Here is a 21,233-nt window from a genome sequence, read left to right as displayed (position 1 = left end):
AATTGTCCTGTTGCATAACCCAAGTGCGCTTGAGCTTCAGGGAATGAACTGATGGCTGGACATTCTCCTTCACGATTTTCTAGTAGCAAGCAGAATCAATGGCTCCATCACTTACAGTCATCCAAGTCCTGAGGCAGCAAAGCAGCCCCAGACCATCACACTACTACCACCATTATGTTATTCTGCTAGATGCTGTTCTGGCCCTATGTGGAAAAAAAACAAAAAAAAAAAACACTTTTTCTTGGCCAGGTGGGTTTGGATAGCATTTTCCTCTTAATAAATTAAATCATTTAAAATCTTCATTTTGTAATTATCCAGGTTACCTTTATATATTACGTTTTTTGATGATCTGAAACATGTAACTGTGACAAATGTGCAAAAAAACTAAGAAATCAGGAAGGGGCAAATACTTTTCACAGCACTGGGTTTTGTAACGTATTGTCGAAACGAAAACGTATTGTCCCCCCATATATGAGTAAGAAATATGCAGATAGATAGATAGATAGATAGATGCCTATGGAAATGGGGAGATACTCATAAAGGTTGAATAGACAAATATCAGGGTTGTTGACTGACGCAGGTTTTACAGGAAATAAGCTATTATTGGAGAGGCATTTGTGTCTCTATGACACAGAAAAACACTAAAAGCAGTTTAGCACGCACGTATGCACACATGCGCACTATTGACAGCGCCCATCACGTCGATTAAACAACTTCCTGGTCCGGGAAAATCTGACATTATCGCGATAGACGGGCTATTCTGTTAGTACTTCTGCACTTCAGCGGCACGGGCCTGGCGCTGGAATGCAAAAGCACAAGTTATTTAGCCAGAACAAGAAAACGGAAAACGTCGGCGCACCTTTTCAGAAATATCACAGCTATCCCTCGGGACTCAGCTACAGTCCGAGACATGCGGGAGACGCTTAACGTATGGTAAGATTCATGGAGCCGTTTAGTGGCTAACGCTCGCTGACTTTAGCATAGTTAGCTAGCTAATCCATCAACACCCAGACTTGTGACAGCTGACCAGCCAGCCGGACCGAGCTAGGGTTAGCATTAGCATGTTTAGCTGACAGGAGGTTGAATTAAGTTAATCTTCTTTAAATGCATGGCTGGTTTAGTGGTTTGCGTCGCTCAGTTAGTGACAGGTGACAACGGAGAGTCTTGCAGGAGTGGCAGCGCTCTCGCTGGTCGTACCTCTACGGCGCACAGGTGCGGTTGTTTGTGTGAGTGATGTACGGAGGCTAGCTGATGCTGGTAACTAGCCTGCTAGCTAGCGATGGTATGTCGTCGTTGCTTGGTGCAACAGTAATGGGAAAACAAACAACAGGACTGACAGCCGTGTCGCTACTTAGCACGCATGTGCTAATGGGAATAAATACCGCACAGAGCCGTGTTTTTTTCCCTTAACGGATAAACTGTATTTCTTTGTTTTCAGTGAACAATATGACATGCCACTCAAAGACTGCTTAATTGATAAGTGCGTTAAGATTATTGCTGACACATACTAGGGTGTGTGACAGTCGTTTGGCAGGCCAACAGTCCTGATGGGATTATTGCAGGAATTCCCCTGACGTTTCTTGTTTTGTCTCTAATCTCTGCATGCGTCTTCAGGGGATGAGACGAGATCGGTTATTTCGGCATTTGCAGCTCTGGGCTCGTTGACCCTCTGTGTTGGCTCAGGATGGCGCAGGGAGGATCTCAGCTCGACTACCACGTCCTGCAGGACCTCAAGCAGCGTTTCCCGGAGATCCCTGAGGGGGTAGTGTCACAGTGCCTTCTGCAGGTATGCACGCACAAGCACAGTGCATGTGCATGACTACATGTGCTCTGAAAAGCTTTGGGCTCTTTACTTGGGTTGAAGGTTATTATAATTTATATTTTAAGATATCATGGGGTGTTTGTGCTTATTCCAGCATTATCTCCTGTGATGTTCTGGATAGTAAGATAACCAGATGAGCTCTTAACCTGATAATTATGATCAGAACATTGATACTTACTGATCACGCTCCATTTCTGCCTCAGAACAACAATAACCTGGATCTCTGCTGCCACCTGCTGGCTCAGGAGAGTAACAGATACCTGTATGGCGATTTCCATCCCAGTCCAGAGGAGGGGCGGCTAAACCGAAATCATATGCTACACATTAGCTTGGGCTACCCAGACGCAAGCAAATCAAATGGAGGAGCAGGTGCGGGTGTAGGGCGCTCCCTAGTGCACAGCACCAGTGACAGTCACCTCGAACCGCATCGACCCAGCTACCCTGAGCCACTGTCAGCTCCTGCCAACATGGCTCCTTCCCCTGGATTCAATCCTTTTCTTATGAATGATCAGAGCCGCTCAGCGAACACTCCCACCCCTCCACCCACAATGCCAGGCATGTCTCCCACATATTCCCCAGTTCCACGTTACACAATGAACCCTATAACAGTCACTCTTTCGCAAAGTATACCCAACGTCCCACAGGCTCTGCAGATCCCTCCTGGGCACTACGCTATTCGTCCCTCACCGTCTCAAAGCCCACAGCCAGCACCTTGGTCCTCCTCAGGTGCATCTGTCTATCAGCAGTCCCCCTACAGTACTCCCACATATGGCTCACCTTACAGCTCCCCACAGCATCAGGTCCAAGCACAGCCCCAACCACAACCTCAGCTACAACCCCAGCACCAGCAGTATGTCTTCCTCCCTATTAGCTCCCCAACCCTTCCTAGCATGCCCTACCATCACCAGCAACCACCCCAACAACAGCCTTCCGTTTACAGGCCTTACCAACCAAAAAGTTCCCTTAAGAACCAGATAGAGATTACTCTGGAGGGTCCACGGCCACGCAGCAACTCACCTGTGCACACTCCTCACCCCCAGGGAGCACTTTACATGTCTACCAGTCCTTCACCAAGCTCACCTTCGAGGGGCATCACAATGAGTGGAACTCCAGCAGCGTACCACCATGGAGTATACATGCCAGGTCCTGCAAGACCTCGGCCTGCCTCCTCCCCTCAACCAGGGCAGCCAGCCTATACATTCAAAATCAAAGTGTCCCCAGGAGGCCAGGCTCAGAGGCCACCAAGCTCCCCACCTGTGGTGGAAACGGAATCTCTTCTCAACATAGTAGACCAAGGAGCTCACAATGCTGCCCCTGCACCAATCCTGCCCATCTCTGCTCTACCAGGGACTGTCACAAGTCAGTTTCAACCAATGCCCAGACGTTCAAGCTCAGGCTCTGATGACTATGCCTACACACAAGGTAAGGTATTCTTCTCCATCATTTACTATGCAAGGGTGTCCCTCTTTGTGTTAGCCAAACAAAACTTTAAATTTTAATATTCATAAACTTTTATTTCTATGTTTTGCACTAGTTAATCTCACCCATCATAGATTTTGGATGATCCAACAACCTATGCTACTGTCTTTATTTGGACAGTGTAGCTGCTGTCCAGCCCTATAAATGTTGTTCCAGGGTTTCCCATAAGTTTGCATAAAATTTATTCGGGGACACTATTGGGTGGGGTCACTTTGGTATTGTTGAGCTGTCCCCACTAAGAACAGGGCAACTGCAAAATCACTTTAGCGCATTGTGAACCAAAATGGCCACACCCAGTTGCTAATTGTGGTGATAATGAACAGGTAAAGTTCTCAGGCTGGCGCGAGAGGACCTCAACCCGGCACAGTGCCTGGCAATCAAGTGCTCTGCAGTTTGATGGGGGGAATTACCCCCTTCCCAAAATCATAAAGGGGATAAATCCCCCCGTCCCCTCCTCTGTATGAAACTGTGTTTGACTATTTTGTGCTTGATTGCCATCTTTAAGTATTTTTGTTGTCCACGTATTGTTAAACTGGTGATCATCAGGCTTTTTTTTTTTTTTAAGTCAGCATATGTCTGCACATTGATCTTTAATTTGTGTGCCATGTACATATCGTAGTGCTTTCATGTGTTTTTAGTCTTTACAGGCACTGTACTTTGATATCACTTTAAGGCCTATATATTGGATTGGAGTAGCAGCAGAGCACTGTGGTTTTTGTTTTGTTGGGGTTTTTGTTTGCTTGTTTGTTTGTAGCTTTTTTTTTGGTTTCATTTTAGTTTGGTGTGTTTTCCTTCAGCTCTCCTGCTCCACCAGCGGGCGAGGATGGAGCGTCTGATGAAGGAACTGCTGCTGGAGAGGCAGAAACTAGAGCAGCTGAAGGCTGATGTTAACAACATGGAATATGATGCCCTTCAAAGACGCTTTCGACGAGTGAACTCCACCAGTCTTATACCCCGAGTAAGGGCTGAACATGTGCTTGTCTTACATGTAATCTTTCTTTACTGCTTCACTGGCGAAAGGTATAAATGCAAGCTGTGACATCAGTGATTTTTAGTTAATGTTTTTTGCCATTGTAAATTACAGTATGGGGTTGAAAAATACAATTCAGTATTCACTGGGAAGTACTTAATTATTCTCCAAAGATATCCCCACCCCCGGCCATTCTCACATGACTGTGCATAGTTAACTGCTGACTTTAGTCAAGCTTACCTTGCAGAGTTTTCACAAGATTTAATTTTTGTTTATGTTTTGAAGGACTTTTCACAGCTACAGTAGACCTTGTCTGTGCATGTTTGTCTTGTTTGTGCAATGGTTTTCACCATGCCACACATGCTTTACTGGTTCAACACATGGCAGTTAGTAGCTTCCCTCTGTTTTTGTGGTGTTATAGTGTATTACTACCACCTTTTGGTGATAGTTGTCTGTTACATCCCGTCAATTGCTGGTAAAAATCTGGTAAAATGTATATTTAATGACTATTTGAATGTTCAAAAATCATGACCCACACTGTCAGTGTGATGTTAAAAAATGGGCTCATTTCACTAGTAAGAAACATGAAACTGGAGTATGAGAGGATTTAAGTCCTTTGTTTTTTGGTCTAATCAGACTGGGTTGTGTGTTTGCTCTGTATGCAGCCTGAAGAGATGACCCGACTACGGAGTCAGAACAGACAGCTTCAGATTGATATTGACTGTACACTGAAGGAGACAGATCTGCTGCAGTCTAGAGGTATACACACACACACACACACACACACACACACACACACACACACACACGCATTCCTACACAAACCTTTGAAGTGTGCCTCTGATTTATTTGAAAGCATTGATCTTGAAAGAGCCAAGCCCTGAAGCAGACAGTGTTGGGTCCAAAATGATGAATGAGTATCCACTGCAGCGCATATAGATGCAGTGTTCTAAAATGACTGGCTGGTCAGTTGCAGGACCCACGATGATCCATACATGACTCTCACCATGGTCCATGTGCGGTATTTCGCTGGTATACGATTCTTGTTGTTATGCAATTGATAAAAAGAAACATTTACCCTAAACACAACGTGTGGACATTAGTTCCAATCCTTTATCTGTTTACCAGGAGTGATGATGTTGGAATCTGAAACGGTGTTTCTGGCAGCAGGCTCAGGAGTGTGACCAATTTACTTGCAATCAGCCCAGTACCACTAAACATTCAAGCAGCAGTCTTCCTGGACAATAATCCTTCTGATGTCAGTTATCTTGAAGACTGTAGCAGAGTTTCCTTCAGGATTCATTTGTATTTTGCTATGTTTATCTTGCAAGGCATGCTGCAGAGAGCAGCCCCCACAGTTTGATGCTGCTACATCACACTTCATGGCACTTTAATTGTGTTTCTGTGGATGCAAAGTTTTTTGATTACACTTACCATAAAGTAAAGGTTGGCCTTGTGAGCTCAGGAGGTAGAGCAGGTCATCTACTAATATAAAGGTTGGTGGTTCGATTCCTGGCTGCTCCACTCTGCATGCCAAAGTATCCTTGAGCAAGATACTGATGCAGCCATCGGAGTATGAATGTGTTTGAATGTGAAATAGAAAGCACTTGTGTGTGAATGGGTAAATGCAAATTATTGTATAAAGTACTTTGAGTGCTCAGCTAGAGTAGAAAAGCACTTTTATAAGAACTAGTCCATTTACCATGTACTAGTGCCATTAAAAAACCAACAATTTCTGATACCAAATTTTATAACAAAAGAATATTATTACCATTAATGCAAGACAAACTTTAGCATACATGTAACTGTTTTATTTTACTACATGTTATTCATGTCACATCATGCACTATCTTGTCCTTTGTGACCTTTGTGTGGAAAACAATAGATTCTTGCTGTTGTGAAATGTTAAAAATTAAGGATACAGTTATTCTGACAAGACACTAACATTTTACATCAACGTAAACTCTCACTTGTTTGCATACTTGTTTTTGATTTTTTTACAATTTAAACCGTAAATATGACTTGCTTTGATTTTTATTTTTCTCTCCATAATGTCAGTCTTGTGCAGTAAAATGTATTTAGATCCGAAAATTATTAATGACAAAGTTGTAAATAACCATTTGTTTTTGACGACCTTATAAATATTTGGGCTCTAACCTGCGTTTTTGAATAGGGATTCTCAGTTATTTGGGAAAATAGACAAATGGAAGGATGTAAGAGCACGCTGAAAATGGTGTTACTGTGGTCCTTGTGACAAACACGGTGTACAGGCATAATTTGCTTGAATGGTTTTTGTGTCTTCTTGAAGCCTCTTCTTTCATACACTTGAGGAATTTGCTTGCAGAAAAACTGATTCTGGCTAGTCTTGGCTGATAGCTGTTTTGTTCTTTTTGATGATAAACTATTCTTGTCCTCCTCTATGTAGGCAATGAAATCCCATGTTGTCATAAATCTTATTTGGACTTCTTTATTTCATGTTGTTCTTCACTTCACATGTTTTTCTGTGATTGTGTGGGGTCACCAGAAGTAGCCCTGCATTAGAAAAACATGCATAGGTTGGAGCTTCAGGTACTAATGTAAATATGAAACAGAACCCCAAAAGGTCAATTTGAGTAATAGATCCATGAATTTCAGGGTTTTAGATGGTAAAACACTAATTATTTGTCAACAGATTATTACAGCAACAAAGATTTCATCATCCCATTGTAGGATAACACAGTAAACCAGTTAATTAGGCTAACATTCATATCTGCTTCCAAGTGTTTAATTGGACATTAAATTGTTGAAAAACTGAGCAGAGTTTGTGTTTTTGACAACTAGCTATGTGCTGCCTTTTTCTTTTCTTTCTCTTTTTTTTTTTTTTTTTTTTTTGCCCATGCAGACATTTGAATGCAGCCAAAGTCAGACACAAGGCTCAAGATCAGATGGAAGCAAGACTCATTCCACATCTGGCTGGAAGATGCGATGCTAAACAAACTAAACTTGTCTCTGATTTCTGCTTTCCTCCACAGGGAAGTTTGATCCCAAAGCAATGAACAATTTTTATGACAATATTCAGCCTGGTCCTGTAGTGCCACCCAAAGCTGGGAAAAAAGGTAAGCACTGTTGTAGATGTTAGAGCAAGAAAATGATTTTTCTATAATTATGTGTAAAGAAAAGAATAACCTGTCACACAGTGTAGAATCACAAGAAAGACCATTCAGATGCTTTCAGATGCTGTAGTGTTGTTTAGCCTGTTCATTTTTTTTTAGCTGCGAAATTAAAATACTATATATATATATATATATATATATATATATATATATATATATATATATATATATATAAAAATAACATTTTTTTATAAAGTGTTGTATGTGCATAAATGCTAAAAATGTGTCATTTTAGCCCATTGCTAGGTGCTTGCTAGGCAACATGACTACGTGACAGTAGATCATATGTAATTCAACTTTTGTGGCTATAAATGAGATGTTACTGCCATGAACCTAAAACTACAGAATGCTTTTCATAAGGTGTTTTAGGTGCCTAAAGGCTAAAAACACATTGTTTTAGACTGCTACTGGGTGGTTGCCTGGAAATATGATGATGTCATTATATATCAGCTATAACTGAACTTTTGTGGATGTAAATTACATCCTACGGATGTGCTGGAACAATCCGTCCTACGGATGTGCTGGAACACATCAGTGATTTGACGTGGGGTCATGGGGTGTTTCAGATCCTTCATCAAATCAGACAGGTTGCCCAACCCACGATGATCAAGCTCTGGCCTGTGTCTCAGTAGCATTCAGCCATGGTTCTGCCCTCTTGATCAAAAGCCACCTCGGGGCTTTCTCTGCAGCCTGTTACAGCTCATATGGTCTTCCTCTTTGCTTCTCTGGTAATGCCCAGGAGTCTGCAGACTCTGCAGAGTGATCGCCCTGCAAATCCTCTGCAGCCCACCTCCAAAGGCTCACAGCGAGTGCACCATCCTCGTCCCCTGCACTCTTCCACTAGCTCCTTGAATTTGTCGCAATTCCTCTCATTTGCCTCCTCTGTGCGCTCCTCCCAGAGCTCTGTCAGTTCCAGAATGATCAGTTGCTTGGTAGAATCTAACTCAATGATCATATCTGCTCACAGCTGTGTTGATTATATTCTGTCTGGAAACTTCAGCTGCTTGCCAATGTCTACTTCAGGTTTCGATCAATTGCAGTGGTGAGGAGGCCCGATCTTGCCCTAGGTAGTCTATGGGGCTTCTCTTCAGTCTGAGGAATTTGATTTGGTTTTCTGTGTCCCTTGTTGATAATGGCACAGGCAATGCTCTCAGCAACTGCCTTAAGAACTTGGTCATTAGGCCAGCGATAGCGCTTTTGGGTAGCTGCTGAGGAAATATTCTAGGGTTTCTCTCGCTGAACAGAGGGGGCAGGCAGAGGTCTCATTTTTGCCCCAGATGTATAAATTAGGTGTTGTTGTGAAATTAAAATGATATGTAGCTTACAGGTGCTGGTCATAAAATTAGAATATCATGAAAAAGTTGATTTATTTCAGTAATTCCAAAAGTTTCACTTTTTGAATGGAATTACTGAAATAAATCAACTTTTTCATGATATTCTAATTTTATGACCAGCACCTGTACCTGTGTGGCAAGCTTGGTTGCTCAACTCCTGATTGTCTAGGAGGAGGTCACAGATTTACAATTTGGTTTGCTCTTTAATGAAAGCACATTTCTGTCAAACATTCACCTTTGAATGATCGATGTTTAAATACAGCTCTGAGTTCATGACTTTTACATAATTGGTGCACATGCTTTACCAGTTGACACTCCCTTTTAATTTACTTATCTTTGTTTTTTGCCTGTCAGAAGGGGAGCAGGCCTCCAAGCCAGTGCCCCAGAGGGACGAGGACTTTGAAGGCGCCCAGTGGAACTGTGAAAGCTGCACCTTCCTCAACCACCCTGCACTAAACCGCTGTGAACAGTGCGAGATGCCACGCTACACCTGAACTTAGCACTGTGCTGTATTGCCCACTCCTGGCCCAACCCTTGCAAATCCTTGGATACTATAAGCCGCACCCCTCTACAATCTGCAGAATCTGTCTAGAGGTCTTACCCAATCAATCATTATATAAGTCCCTACTACCTGCTGAGGAAGAGCCACTTATCCCTCTTGTCCTGCTCTGGTCCCCTACTCCTGTGCACTTTGACCTTTGATTTTTTTGGTGGATGATAAATCTTTTTTAGGATAGATGGAGTCTCTCATGGCAGATGCATGAGAGCACTGTGGCTCTGACAGAGGGCGAGACCAGCTTCAGAAAGGTCAAAGCGGTCTAAGGATTGAGGAGGAGGAGCTGTGGTTTACCTGGCGAACATTCCATGCAGAACAAGTGACTGCCCTGTTTACACTGTGCAAATTCCTGAACTAAAATTGGAGGCACTTCTTTTACCCAGGACCTCCAACTCTCCTTTTCTGACAGTGGAACAATGAAAGCAATGATATGAGTTGTGACTAATGCGAAATGTAGACTTTACACTGTATCTGGCTCTGTATTAGAGCTCATTTCACTGAAAGAACACTAAAGACACTTGCATATGAGTATATTCCTGGTACTTTTATGCATATTATTACCACCCTGTATTATGTGTTCAACAAATGTTGATTTTCTGTGCAAATGCCTCAACTTGCTGTACTTAATAAAAGAGCTGATTCTATGTGATGTGACCATGCACAGGTGCATAGTTTATTGATCGCAGATGTCCCTTCTTCCTAAATTAAACAAACACACTTTTTTTTTCTACATGTTTATTGTGTTAATCAAACCAGTGGGAACTGTAAACGCATGCACACACTCACTCACTTTAATGTTGCAGGCAGGAGTCACAGAAGTTCATGACCACCATAAATGAGATTTAAGAAGATGGCTATTACCACAGCACGTCTAGCTCATGGTCCGTATCGCACTAATACACAGCACATTGCATTCTGGTATTCCCTTAAGTACTAATATTATGGACCTTAACTGAGGCAAAAACTAAGTACTGCCTTTTTTCAACTACAGAAAATGTTCCTGCTATAGCCTCACTATGGAAAAGCAGATGTATTTTTAATGGTGCCTATTGAGAGCATTCACATTTCCTACTGAGTGGGAAGATAAGGAGGCATCACATGGGTAGGTCTGTGAGCACATGCTGGGTGGTATGATCATGCAGACATGCTCGCACGCTCAGTAGACATGGTCATTTGCCATCTCCCAACTGCTGTGCTTAAAATGAATATAATTATTATGTAAACTGCATAACTTAGATATACAATTTCCTCAAAAAGCAGGTATAACTGGGTATTTTGACAGCTGAAGTGTGATCAAAAAAGTTCTGACAGCAGGTCTATAAAAGTCAAAGGCTTGGCTGATCTCGTGTTCAAGGTGACATTCTCATACACCTCTGGACTATTTTCAGCTTGACTGCTATTTTTTTTTAGATCTTGTGCGCCTCTGAGATTGGTGCTGGATCTACTACAGTGTGTCAAAACAGTGATCCTTGAATTTCATTTTTATTTTCAGGAAGTGGTCAAAGTTGCACGGATGCAAATCTGGCAAGCGTTCTAGGCGGTGTGCAGAAATTTTTTTGGTACAACCGAAACAGCCGACACTCTCCCTTCAGGTTTGGGAACCGTGGGCTCGACTGCTCAGCTGTAGCTGGAGATCCTGCTCTTACAACCAGCGTTGGTCCTCCCTACAAAAGGTTCACATTGAAACAGCAGTTGAGGTTTGCTCTTATCACAAGTTTGCAGTCTGGTGAAATCACAGAGTGCACAGTTCAGGAGGTCACAACTGGACTTCCTGGACGCAATCTAAAAATAGCCACGCTGGAAGCCGTCTGGACGTGTCAGAGAATGCAACTTTGTGAATGGCCAAATTAAATTCAGGGAATGCTTTTGAATTTATAAATTTGTTTTCAGAACTTTTTGACCACAGCTTCTACATCAGTGCCTGAAGGTTTGAGCATTGTTATGTGTGAGAGACTCATAAGCAAATCATTAACCGGGAAATCTTACTTTCACCCATTTGGAAGGTGCCTCTGGAATGTTTTAACTGTCTTACGTAGCTTCTGTTTATTTATTGTCAGTCTCTCTGACCTATTTATAATAGAAACAAGCAGGTCAAAAACAAAATATAATCAGTCCAGGAGCTCCATGATGTGCTTTCTCCAAGCAGCAGAGGAAATCTTGGCCAGGTTCCAGTTGTTGTGTATCTCTGGGGAAATATGGCATGTTGCATTCTTTAGGTGTGCCCCCTCTTCCTCACTTTGTCATCCTCAGGATATCGCTTCAAAAGGACATCTTCCTCTCTACATTTCCTTCTCTTCTCTGATTGGCTAATTAGTCCCATCAGTTCCTCCGAGTATGGGGCCAGCGAATCCATCTGTTCGCAACAGACCTTCTGTCCAGGATCTAAGACCTACTGGAGTTACACTTAAAGGGGACGCAGAATTATCCAACATTCTCTCCCAAATGAAACTGCCCAGTTTCTGTTTTATCTCCGGATTTGCCGCCAAATCTCTACAAAACCTCTGGGCTTCAGTCCAATGAGTGAGGATAGCATTTGAAACAACAAGTTCACAGTATCAAATACAAGAGCTCTTTTCCAGTCCTGAAAATATCAATAAACATTTGTTTTTTTGTTTTACCCTATTTCTAGTCTGTGTTTGTGCAATGTGTAACAGACAAAGTTCCTATTACTATTGTGGACACTAGCTGGGTGAAGTCCTGGGTTTCTCCTCTTGTCTTACATATTTTTAGTAGTAGTCTTCATAGTTTTTGGGGTTGAGGCAGTAAAGGAGGGCACCTCCGAAAGAGAAGATGGTGGATCCCCATGCCAGGCCGTATCCCCAGTTAAATTCATGATAGATCCTCAGACTGACTGTCTCTATGAACTTGATGGGGAAGAGGACCAAGCTGCACACTTGGAGCACCACTGCAAAAAAAAAAAAAAAAAAACAGATAGTTCAGACACTTATGAAAAGATGCATTATTAAAGCTGCAAAAGGGACCTTCAGGTCTTCCTGTGCACCTTCAATAAAATGGAATTTCTTTACATACCTGCAGCGAAAAGCATGACGGCCACAGGCTTGTAGCAGCGACTCCTGGAGCCAGAGCACAGGGAGAGCAGCGCCACGAGCAAGGCGAGCAGGGTGAGGGCTGCCCCCCCCAGCAGCAGAGCCAGTGTGGCGATCTGCCAGTCTGAGACGAACACAAACACAGGGGCAGAGAGGAGGGAGAGGGTGAGGGAGGAAAACCCTGAAATTACACTGAAACAGAGAGTGACACAGGTAGCTAAAAAAAAGGTTACTCTGGAGAGCCGTGTCGGCGCTGCTGACAGGAAGGAGGAAAGTGGAGAGACATGATGAGGAAGGATAAAGGGAAGAAGAGAGAAGCAGTAGAATAGGTTACAGGCCGTAGTGGTTAGCCACAGTAACATTGCAATACTCAATCTCTCCAAAAAAAAAATCCACCCACTAAAGCTTGTGGTGAATTGCCACAGTGTAAACACAAACTATTTGTGGTTCAGAGGCTGAGATGGCTCCCCTGCGTATTTTGAGAAGCTGGCGATGGCTCATAATGTTTTGATGTGAGCCACCAGGGACCCATTGGCCAGTGGCAGATGAAGAATGCGAACCCATGCAGAGACCCTCAAACCCTCAAACCGAGCGCAGCCCTTTCTGGCTGGCAAGAAGCAAACAGAACAGAAGCACACACGCTTGGTTACGCACACATTTCACCAGTTCAGTAATGGATCCCAGTGCAGCAGAAAGGGCAAAGTGATTCTGTGAGGTGACTCAGATAATGAGTATCCCTCCCTGTCGGCTGATGCCAGCTCAGCAGCATCCTCAGCATCTCATCCACATTTGCTCCAGAAACACTCGAGTGTAAATAACTGTCTTTGTCAGTCTCACTTTCTACCCTTGTTGAAGTTTCACAATGAAAATAAAGCAGAAGCAAAATAGAAAGTGGCTGTGAAAAAAAGCTGAAAAATATTTTTTGGTTGCCTCGTTCCTGAGAAAACTGTATGTTTTTTATGTTTTTTTTTTTTTGAGTTTTAATCAGCCATGGGACGCTAACTGAGGACTGCTGAGAGATAATATATGTTATTGTTTAGAGATTAAGGGTCTCTTTCATAGCTTTACTGTTTACTTGTGGAAACAGGAGGTCTGTATGTAAACAGGAGGAGGATATTATGATGAAGCATTTGATTACACGGGAGGAAATCATTTAAAGTACAGTGGGTGGAAAAAGGTAAACATTTAAGCATAAAGGGGATTGGGCTCTGTATATGTGGTTCAATATCACAGAGGGTGGAAAAGTTTGCACTGACTGTTTCAGTTTATTTCTTCTTTTTTTTTTTAGTAAGTGTACAAGGTATTGTTTATTATGGAGCCAAGGAAATTATAAAAAAAAAAAGATTAAGCATGGCCAAGAATACTTTCTCTCTATTGAGGCAGAAAATCATCAAAACATCCACCAGCAGAAGAAAGTGACGGAACATAAGCTGCTTAAAATACAGTTCCCACTCTTGTTGGAGGGAAACCTTATTCCAGGGGCCAAGCAGCTCAAATATAAACAAACATCAACTACTTCTGAACAAATATGGCTCAGGATTTAGAGTTTAAAAATGGGCCCTGTCACCACAGGATGTTGGAGAGAGCTCACAAAAAGCAGAGCACCACTTTTCCTTCAGTCTCCAGCTTTCACAACCAGGCCCCCTTAAAGCTTGACCCCTTGCTGCAGCAAAAAGGGTTACAGTGACTTGACCTGCAGTTGCCAAAGACCCGTCGCTGTTGAGATACTGTATCTTCTGTAGGTCATTTTGGTGCCTTCAGCCCAGCCGGCGCGCAACTGACAGTTTTATCAGCGTGTTCGTGAAAACAGCAGGATGCAGAAAGTCATCTCATCTCAGAATTGGAACAGATCCTGTTCGCTGTGCAAGAAACACAGCCAGAGTTCGAGCGCTTAAAGGCTTTGATGAGCAGGAAGTGCCAAACTATTAATCTGAGCCCCGCACGACAACAGATGGAAAAGGAGATACAGTACACAAGATCCAATCTGAGCATTAATTATGGTCTCCTGTATGGATGTCAGGGACTGCTCAAGTGTTAAGCAAATAAGTCCTTCAAGGCCCAGATTCAGTTGCTTTGTCTTAGACAATTGTGGAAGATCTGTGTCACAGAAGTGCCTCAAGTGTCTCTCTCCCTCTCCCTCTCACTGTCACACAAACTCAGCCTCACTCTATCGAGGCAGCAGGATGAAGAATTGTTTGAAGAAGTATGATCTTGAATCAGAGGCTCCAGGTTCGTGTCCTCAGTGTCTTTGAGTTCCCTACCGCCGGTGTGTGGCCATCACAGTTCTGTGATCTCCCATAAAGAGAAGACAGGCACCCAGAATGGGATAGCTAACATATTACATTATTAATATGCTTTGCCATCATTGCATCTCACTGAGTTGGACTTGCTCACACTCTGACTCCACATTCGTATCCTCATCTCGCACCAGACTGGCATCAACACACACTGCTGTTGCTGCATGACTGTTCCACATTCCTGACCCTATGTTGAGTCTGTGCCGTTTATACTTGACCACAGACAGCTCCTAAGTGTGTGTGTGTGTGTGTGTGTGTGTGTGTGTGTGTGTGTGTGTGTGCGTGCGTGCATTCGTGCGTGTGTGTGTGAGACAGAAACAGAAAGAGAGGATATCCTATGCATCTATATATTTTAAACACTTGAGCATGTAATGAGGCCATACCTCATGTCTACTTTCCATCTCACACTGCACATTATTATGCTCTAAAGAAAACCCGCTCACACACATACACAGGCTGTGCAGAACAAGTTCAAAACATCTGAGTGGCCAGCTGCTGTTTCAGACTAACAGGATTTATTTAATACCCAAAGCATGACACTGAGGAAATATCGGGGGTTGATGAGGGGTGGGGGGGTGGGGTTTAGAAACTGATTACTGGGATTCAAATCAATAAGCCCTAGCCAAGCACAAGCCTGAGGAAATGGGAAGTTCACTGTGTGCATTTACTGTGGTATGCTGCTGCTGCTGCTGCTGCTGAGAGCTGACACAGAGACTGCGTGTCTTTATATGGCACCAAAGTGCACTTTGTCTGCGCTGACAGAGGAGGAACGGGGCCAGAGTGGCCCGCAGTTACTCATCTCAGACAGAAAGAAAACATTTTGTCAGACTAACAAAAACGCAATTCACCACTCAGCACGCAGGAGCAGGTCAGAGACAGCGAAAATGAATTATAGGAGTAAACACAGGCAGAAAATGTTAGACTCAGGGGTACAACAGGATAAAGCAATGTAAGCTTTACCCAGATTTACAAGAAAAGAACTTTCCTTTTATTATGTTGCAAGATGGTTTATTAACTACAATCTGTGGCCAGTGCATTAGAAATGTTATGAAGGGCTGTTGCACTGCGTTACAAATCCATTAAATATTTTATACAACACCACAAATACTTTCCTAAACCATGTTTTCTTTTTTCTTTTTGTCAACGCAGTGTGCAGATCTAGGAACAACTTTCTGAAATTTCAGCCAAGAGCTTCTCTCTTTCTTTGTCTCTCACACACACTGAATTAGCAGCTGTGATGGAAATATGAAATGCTTCCAGAAAAAAAGCTCAATGAGGGGGCTTCATAAAAAAAAACAGAAGTTTTCTTAATAGAGAAAATCGGCATTTCTGAAGTGTTCCACTCGTTTCCCTGGTTACTAATCTGCAGGCATCTGGATCTCGGGGGAGTTCTCTGGTCTGAGTTGCCCCTGCTCCTTGGCCGGTGAAGAAACCCACACAAAGGCTCATTTTGAACGCAACAAAAGGCCAAATGAAACCCCAGCTGGACCGCTCCTGGCGAGGCAACATTCCCACATCATTCTCTACCGATTTAGGGGAAAAAAGTCAAATAGCCTAGATAGAAAACCAAAGCGCCTTATTAATCAGACTTTTGAGACTTAACTTTTTCCTATAGTTGATTATTTCCCAATTGGAGAGCAGTCTACTGTTCCCGATCTTATTTCATGTAGAAAAGTTCAGCAGTTTAAATTAACCAGGCAATAGCTAATTATAAAGTAATTAACATCCAGCACTCTCTGGGGTAATGTTTTATAATTCTCACCCACAGAACAGATTGGTTCATCAGTGTACTCTCTGCAGGGACCTTTTGTTATCCCTGAGAGCTGCGCGTCTCACATCCATTTGAATATGAACGTGGGTGTCTGTCTGCACCCACAATCCTGCCATTTGAAGGGTGAAGCATCCCTTAAAACTACAACACCCAACTGGTTTAAAACTTTCAACCAACATGGTGGCACATCATCCCAGTAGCCAGTGTTAAGTGTGTATGTGTGGGCACATGCGCGTCTTTCTCACCCGTGGCCAGCGTGCTGTTGCAGGACCAATCCTCGGAGCTGACGGGCTTCCAGCAGGATTTCCACAGGGACAGGTAGTACTGGTCATCTGCAGTGACCCACGCCGGGCTCAACATGGCCCCGACATCCAGGCAGAGCGCGAGAAAGACGCACACAAGTCCCACCAACTTCAGGGGCGTCAACGCCGTCACCCGCACCTCCTCTGTGCCGCTCACAGATGAAGCCATGTCTAAAGTATCATTAAAAAACCAAACAGTTGTAGAAAAACAATTTTAAAAAGGTGGGTTCTGTTCCTCAAGTCGACAAACTTGAACCAGGTATAACTTGTGATTGCCCCACTTGTTCGTGCAGTGTGGTGGCGAGCCTCTGCTCACTCCGCGTCCCGAGCCCAGAGGACGCTGCTGCACGGTGTGTGCTGTGGATCCAGCGCTCTGCCGACGGGACTGTTCCGCGGAGCACTAAAATAACGGTGCTGCACCTGCTGGGTCCTAGTGCCAGTACACACATACATGCTCTCTCTCTCTGTGTGTGTGTGTGTGTGTGTGTGTGTGTGTGTGTGTGTGTGTGTGTGTGTGTGTGTGTGTGTGTGTGTGTGTGTGTGTGTGTTCTTCACTGGTGTTTGAGAATAGAACTGTGGCTCTGTAGGCGGCTTTCTAGTGATTCTCATTAATAACCAAATAACTAGAGTGGGGAAAGTATTCATACTGAGATCTTTCATTTGCAGAAAGATTTTGCTGCAGTACAAGCATCAAAAATTACTGACAGTTTCAGGTTCAAACTGTAGGCAGCGCAATAGCATTGATAAATGAGTTATGGATAATGCAGCATTTTACTGTTGCAGGCTAATTTTACTCTGTATTCTTTAACTGTATGTTAACCCTATTCATACCGGGCTCTTAAGGGCTTCCTGGGCTTTTTTTTGGGGGGGGGGGGGGGGGGGGCTTTTGAGGCCTGCTACTTTTAAGCTTCACAACTGCTAAACTATTTAAGATATCGCCACCAAATTTTCAGGGAATGATGTATGAATCACTACAATTACTTTGCTGTTGTTGTAATGAAAAATGACTTCTTGTCTTGCCAGCCTTTGTCCTTCTGGTGATGGTGCGATGGTTCGGACATGTAGGAGGGATAGTGGATACAGTGGACAAAAATGTTGAAGATGGAGCTGCCAGAGAAAAAGAGGAAGACCACAGAGATGATTCATGGATGTAAGGAGAGAGGACATTTGCAGAGGAAGACAGGCAGGTAAGACTGAAGCAATCATTATGGCAATCCCTAAGGTCACAGCCGAAACAAGAAAAAGATGAAGACTGGGCTTTTGTTCGTCCACTGTCTGAAACAAGCTGTTTTAGCTCCTTTCCCTTTAAGATCACCTTCCCTTTGAGTCAGCTTTTTTCTGATTGGCTGCCCATCCCAAAGAGAAGGTTTAAGCAGCAAGTGGGTGGGGCTGCTATGCTACTGAGGACATCCCCTCACAATGACATCATGAAGGTCCAAGGAGAAGAAAAACTGTGTGTAGATTAGTGTTTAGAGCAGTCTGAGGTAGTGGATCACAGTACAAGCACTTCAGAAAATAAGGAAAAGCATAATAGATTTATTTTAAGCCCCCTATTTCTCTCTCTCTCTCTCTCTCTTCCTTTCTCTCTCTTCCTCTCTCTCTCACACACACACACTCGCAACAAGAAGGCTGCTCATGTTCTTCCTAATTGAACTTAGTGAATTCTTCATCCCTAGGGACAAATTTTGGACTTAATTCATATTGATCACAAACGCACACTGTGGGACACATAGATGAGAATATTGTTGAAATAAATTAACTTCATAGCTACATTTAATTAGAAATGCACCATCAGCATCTGTGTTGGAGTCCTTGAAAAATTAGGTTACATAAATAAAAAGTTATGGACTGTAACTGTCACAGTATATTAAAGGAAATAGTGATTAAAACAAAAAGTTTTCATTTTCACAAACCAATAGATTGGTATTATATGCAGGTCTATATTGTGATGGGGAAAAAAAAATCTAATTTGATTGTGTGTGTGTGTGTGTGTGTGTGTGTGTGTGTGTGTGTGTGTGTGTGTGTGTGTGTGTGTGTGTGTGTGTGTGTGTGTGTGTGTGTGTGTGTTTACATTTACCCATCCAGCCTCTCCTGATTACAATCTGTTTTCATCAGTAATGATGTTGAAAGACTTTGCCACCAGGAACATTCGACCTACACTTTTGGTAAGACACACACACACACACACACACACACACACACACACACACACACACACACACACACACACACACACACACACACACACACACACACACACACACACACAATAACAAAACTCATCAGTAGTAATATACTGCTTGGAGTTGCATATTTGATTGAACATCCAAGGCACAAAATATCAATGCTTAGATTGAACTGTTTAAAATGACTGACACAGAACACTGAGCAAAAGCTAAACCATGTGGAAACAAAGTGAAATTAACTGTTGTATCTTCCTCTGACATCAGGAATTGGAAAATGTGGTGAAGTGAGCAAAAAACGAAATGAGAATAAATGTCAGGCAAATGCAAGAGATGAATATAATGTTTAAGAATAAATTCACTGAAAGAGAATGGATGGTTTTCTTGATCTTAAAATGCATTTTAAAATCATTTTCATGATCTGAGATTGGAAATGAAGTTAAATTTTGAATGGTACACCTTTCCATGTTAGCAACAAAATTGAAAATTAAATTTCTAATTTTTGTATATAAATGCAGAAAAAATGGTTAGTGGCATTGTAATATACCACTATTTACAATGGGCAAAGAGTATAATTAAAAAAAGAGCGAGAACACATAACAAACAACGTTAAGGTGAATATGACTTACATTATTGTTGTTATCAGGTGGGCAGTATATTGCAATTGTATCATTGTTCTGCTTGTGTTGATCATGTAGTGTAGATACACTATACTACCCAAAGTGTTCACTCATCTGCCTTCACTCGCATATGAACTTGAGTGAAATCCTATTCTTAACCCTTTAACTACCCCACCAATTTTTTTTTTTTTTTTTTTTTACTCATTTGGGTCCATAGTAACCACAATCAGTTTTTAAAACTTACATTTACATACATTTCACTTACATTACTTTAATATGTTGGCCCACCTTTTGCTGCTTCAACTCTTTTGGGAAGGCTTTCCACAAGGTTTAGGATTGTGTTTATGGGAATTTTTGACAATTCTTTCAGAAGCACATTTGTGAGGTCAGACACTGCTTTTGGACAAGAGGACCTGGCTCTCAGTCTCCACTCTAATTCATCCCAAAGCTGTTCTGTTGGGTTGAGGTCAGGACTCTGTGCAGGCCAGTCAAGTTCTTTCACACCAAACTCTCATCCATATCTTTATGGACCTTGCATTGTGCACTGGTGTGCAGTCATGTTGGAACAGGAAGGGGCCATCCCCAAACTGTTCCCACAAAGTTGCTTTACACCACTGCATTGTGCTTGTTGATGTAAGGCTTGGATGCAGCTGCTTGGCCATAGAAACCCATTCCATGAAGCGCTCTACACAGTGTTCTTGAGCTAATCTGAAGGCCACATGAAGTTTGGAGGTCTGTAGTGATTGACTCTGCAGAAAGTTGGCGACCTCTATTTACCATGCACCTCATTCCCAATCGCTTCCACTTTGTTATAATGCCACTAACAGTTGACTGTGGAATATTTAGTAGCAAGGACATTTCCCAAATATTTGTAGAAGCAGTCTGCATGCCTAGGTGCTTGATTTTAACCCTTATTTGGGATTGGTTTAACTGTTGCTATCATATAGATAAACAGCAAACAGGAAAGCATTACACTGGATGATCACAAAAAATTTGCAAAGGATCAGAGTCAGGCCCGGTTCTAGCCCACTGTAGTTGGGTGGGCAGACTGAAAATGTAGGTGGGCAAGTATAAACATAGACACAAAATATTAGGCTATATTTGTTTTTTGGGGGTTGAATACAGCCCTAGTAGACACAATGATATATATATACGCTCTCCAATTATCTGGGCTTGGGACATCACAGAAAGTACACAGATTTGTGACCTTCTGTGGCTGGAATATACATATTTTTTTTATTCTTTTTGTTTTTGTTTATTATACAGCAGTACAACAGAAAGAGAACAGCAACTGCAAAAAATGCAAAATGTGAAAAACTACAAAATCAGTCTTCTGTTTTTTTTGTGCAAACTTTGTGACAAATTCATTCGGGAAGCAGAAACATGCGTCCCGAGCCACAGAGTATCCCACCCAAGGTCTACTGTGGTACCACGCCGGGTTGAATGAGCGGAACGTATTGGCGAAGGCACGTTTGTGGATAGTTAGCTAGCGCTGGCTGTGTGGGCACAGTGCTATTCAGGTACGCAATGGTAGGACCTGGCGCTGAAATGGCCAGAGGAAGGACCTGCTTTAGGTCTGGGGATGTGGCTAGAGTGGGACTAGCATCAGGGGTGCTTGTGCTATTACATGCAGAGAAACTAGTCAGCAGATTGTCTGCTGATCGGACAGAGGAGGACACGGAGCAGGTAACCCGCTCAGG

General features: G+C 42.8%; 2 protein-coding genes across 3 annotated transcripts; one reads left to right on the top strand and one right to left on the bottom strand.

Annotated features, from left to right (window-relative positions):
• Positions 1 to 687: 687 nt before the first annotated feature.
• On the top strand, positions 688 to 10,015 carry tab3 (TGF-beta activated kinase 1 (MAP3K7) binding protein 3). Of its 2 annotated transcripts, none has more exons than XM_030727557.1 (7): positions 688 to 933; positions 1,615 to 1,786; positions 2,026 to 3,244; positions 4,099 to 4,259; positions 4,937 to 5,030; positions 7,283 to 7,366; positions 9,112 to 10,015. In XM_030727557.1, exons 2-7 carry the CDS (start codon positions 1,685 to 1,687, stop codon positions 9,249 to 9,251), a joined length of 1,800 nt encoding a protein of 599 aa, XP_030583417.1. In that variant the 5' UTR covers positions 688 to 933; positions 1,615 to 1,684; the 3' UTR covers positions 9,252 to 10,015. The 2 variants fall into 2 exon arrangements, with proteins under 2 accessions (XP_030583417.1, XP_030583418.1); XM_030727558.1 differs by lacking the exon at positions 688 to 933 and adding an exon at positions 1,058 to 1,212.
• A 33-nt stretch (positions 10,016 to 10,048) lies between these two features.
• On the bottom strand, positions 10,049 to 17,108 carry tmem47 (transmembrane protein 47). The gene is made up of 4 exons (XM_030727571.1): positions 17,012 to 17,108; positions 16,674 to 16,901; positions 12,344 to 12,484; positions 10,049 to 12,218 (listed from the first exon to the last, which is right to left on the bottom strand). The coding sequence occupies exons 2-4, from the start codon at positions 16,897 to 16,899 to the stop codon at positions 12,040 to 12,042; spliced, it is 546 nt and encodes a 181-aa protein (XP_030583431.1). The 5' UTR covers positions 16,900 to 16,901; positions 17,012 to 17,108; the 3' UTR covers positions 10,049 to 12,039.
• Between the last annotated feature and the right edge of the window lie 4,125 nt (positions 17,109 to 21,233).

Source organism: Archocentrus centrarchus, chromosome 4 (genome assembly GCF_007364275.1).
Source record: "Archocentrus centrarchus isolate MPI-CPG fArcCen1 chromosome 4, fArcCen1, whole genome shotgun sequence".
Lineage (NCBI taxonomy): Eukaryota > Metazoa > Chordata > Actinopteri > Cichliformes > Cichlidae > Archocentrus > Archocentrus centrarchus.
The sequence above is the reverse complement of the archived record's forward strand: the minus strand, read 5'-3'. Positions and strand labels throughout refer to the sequence as shown.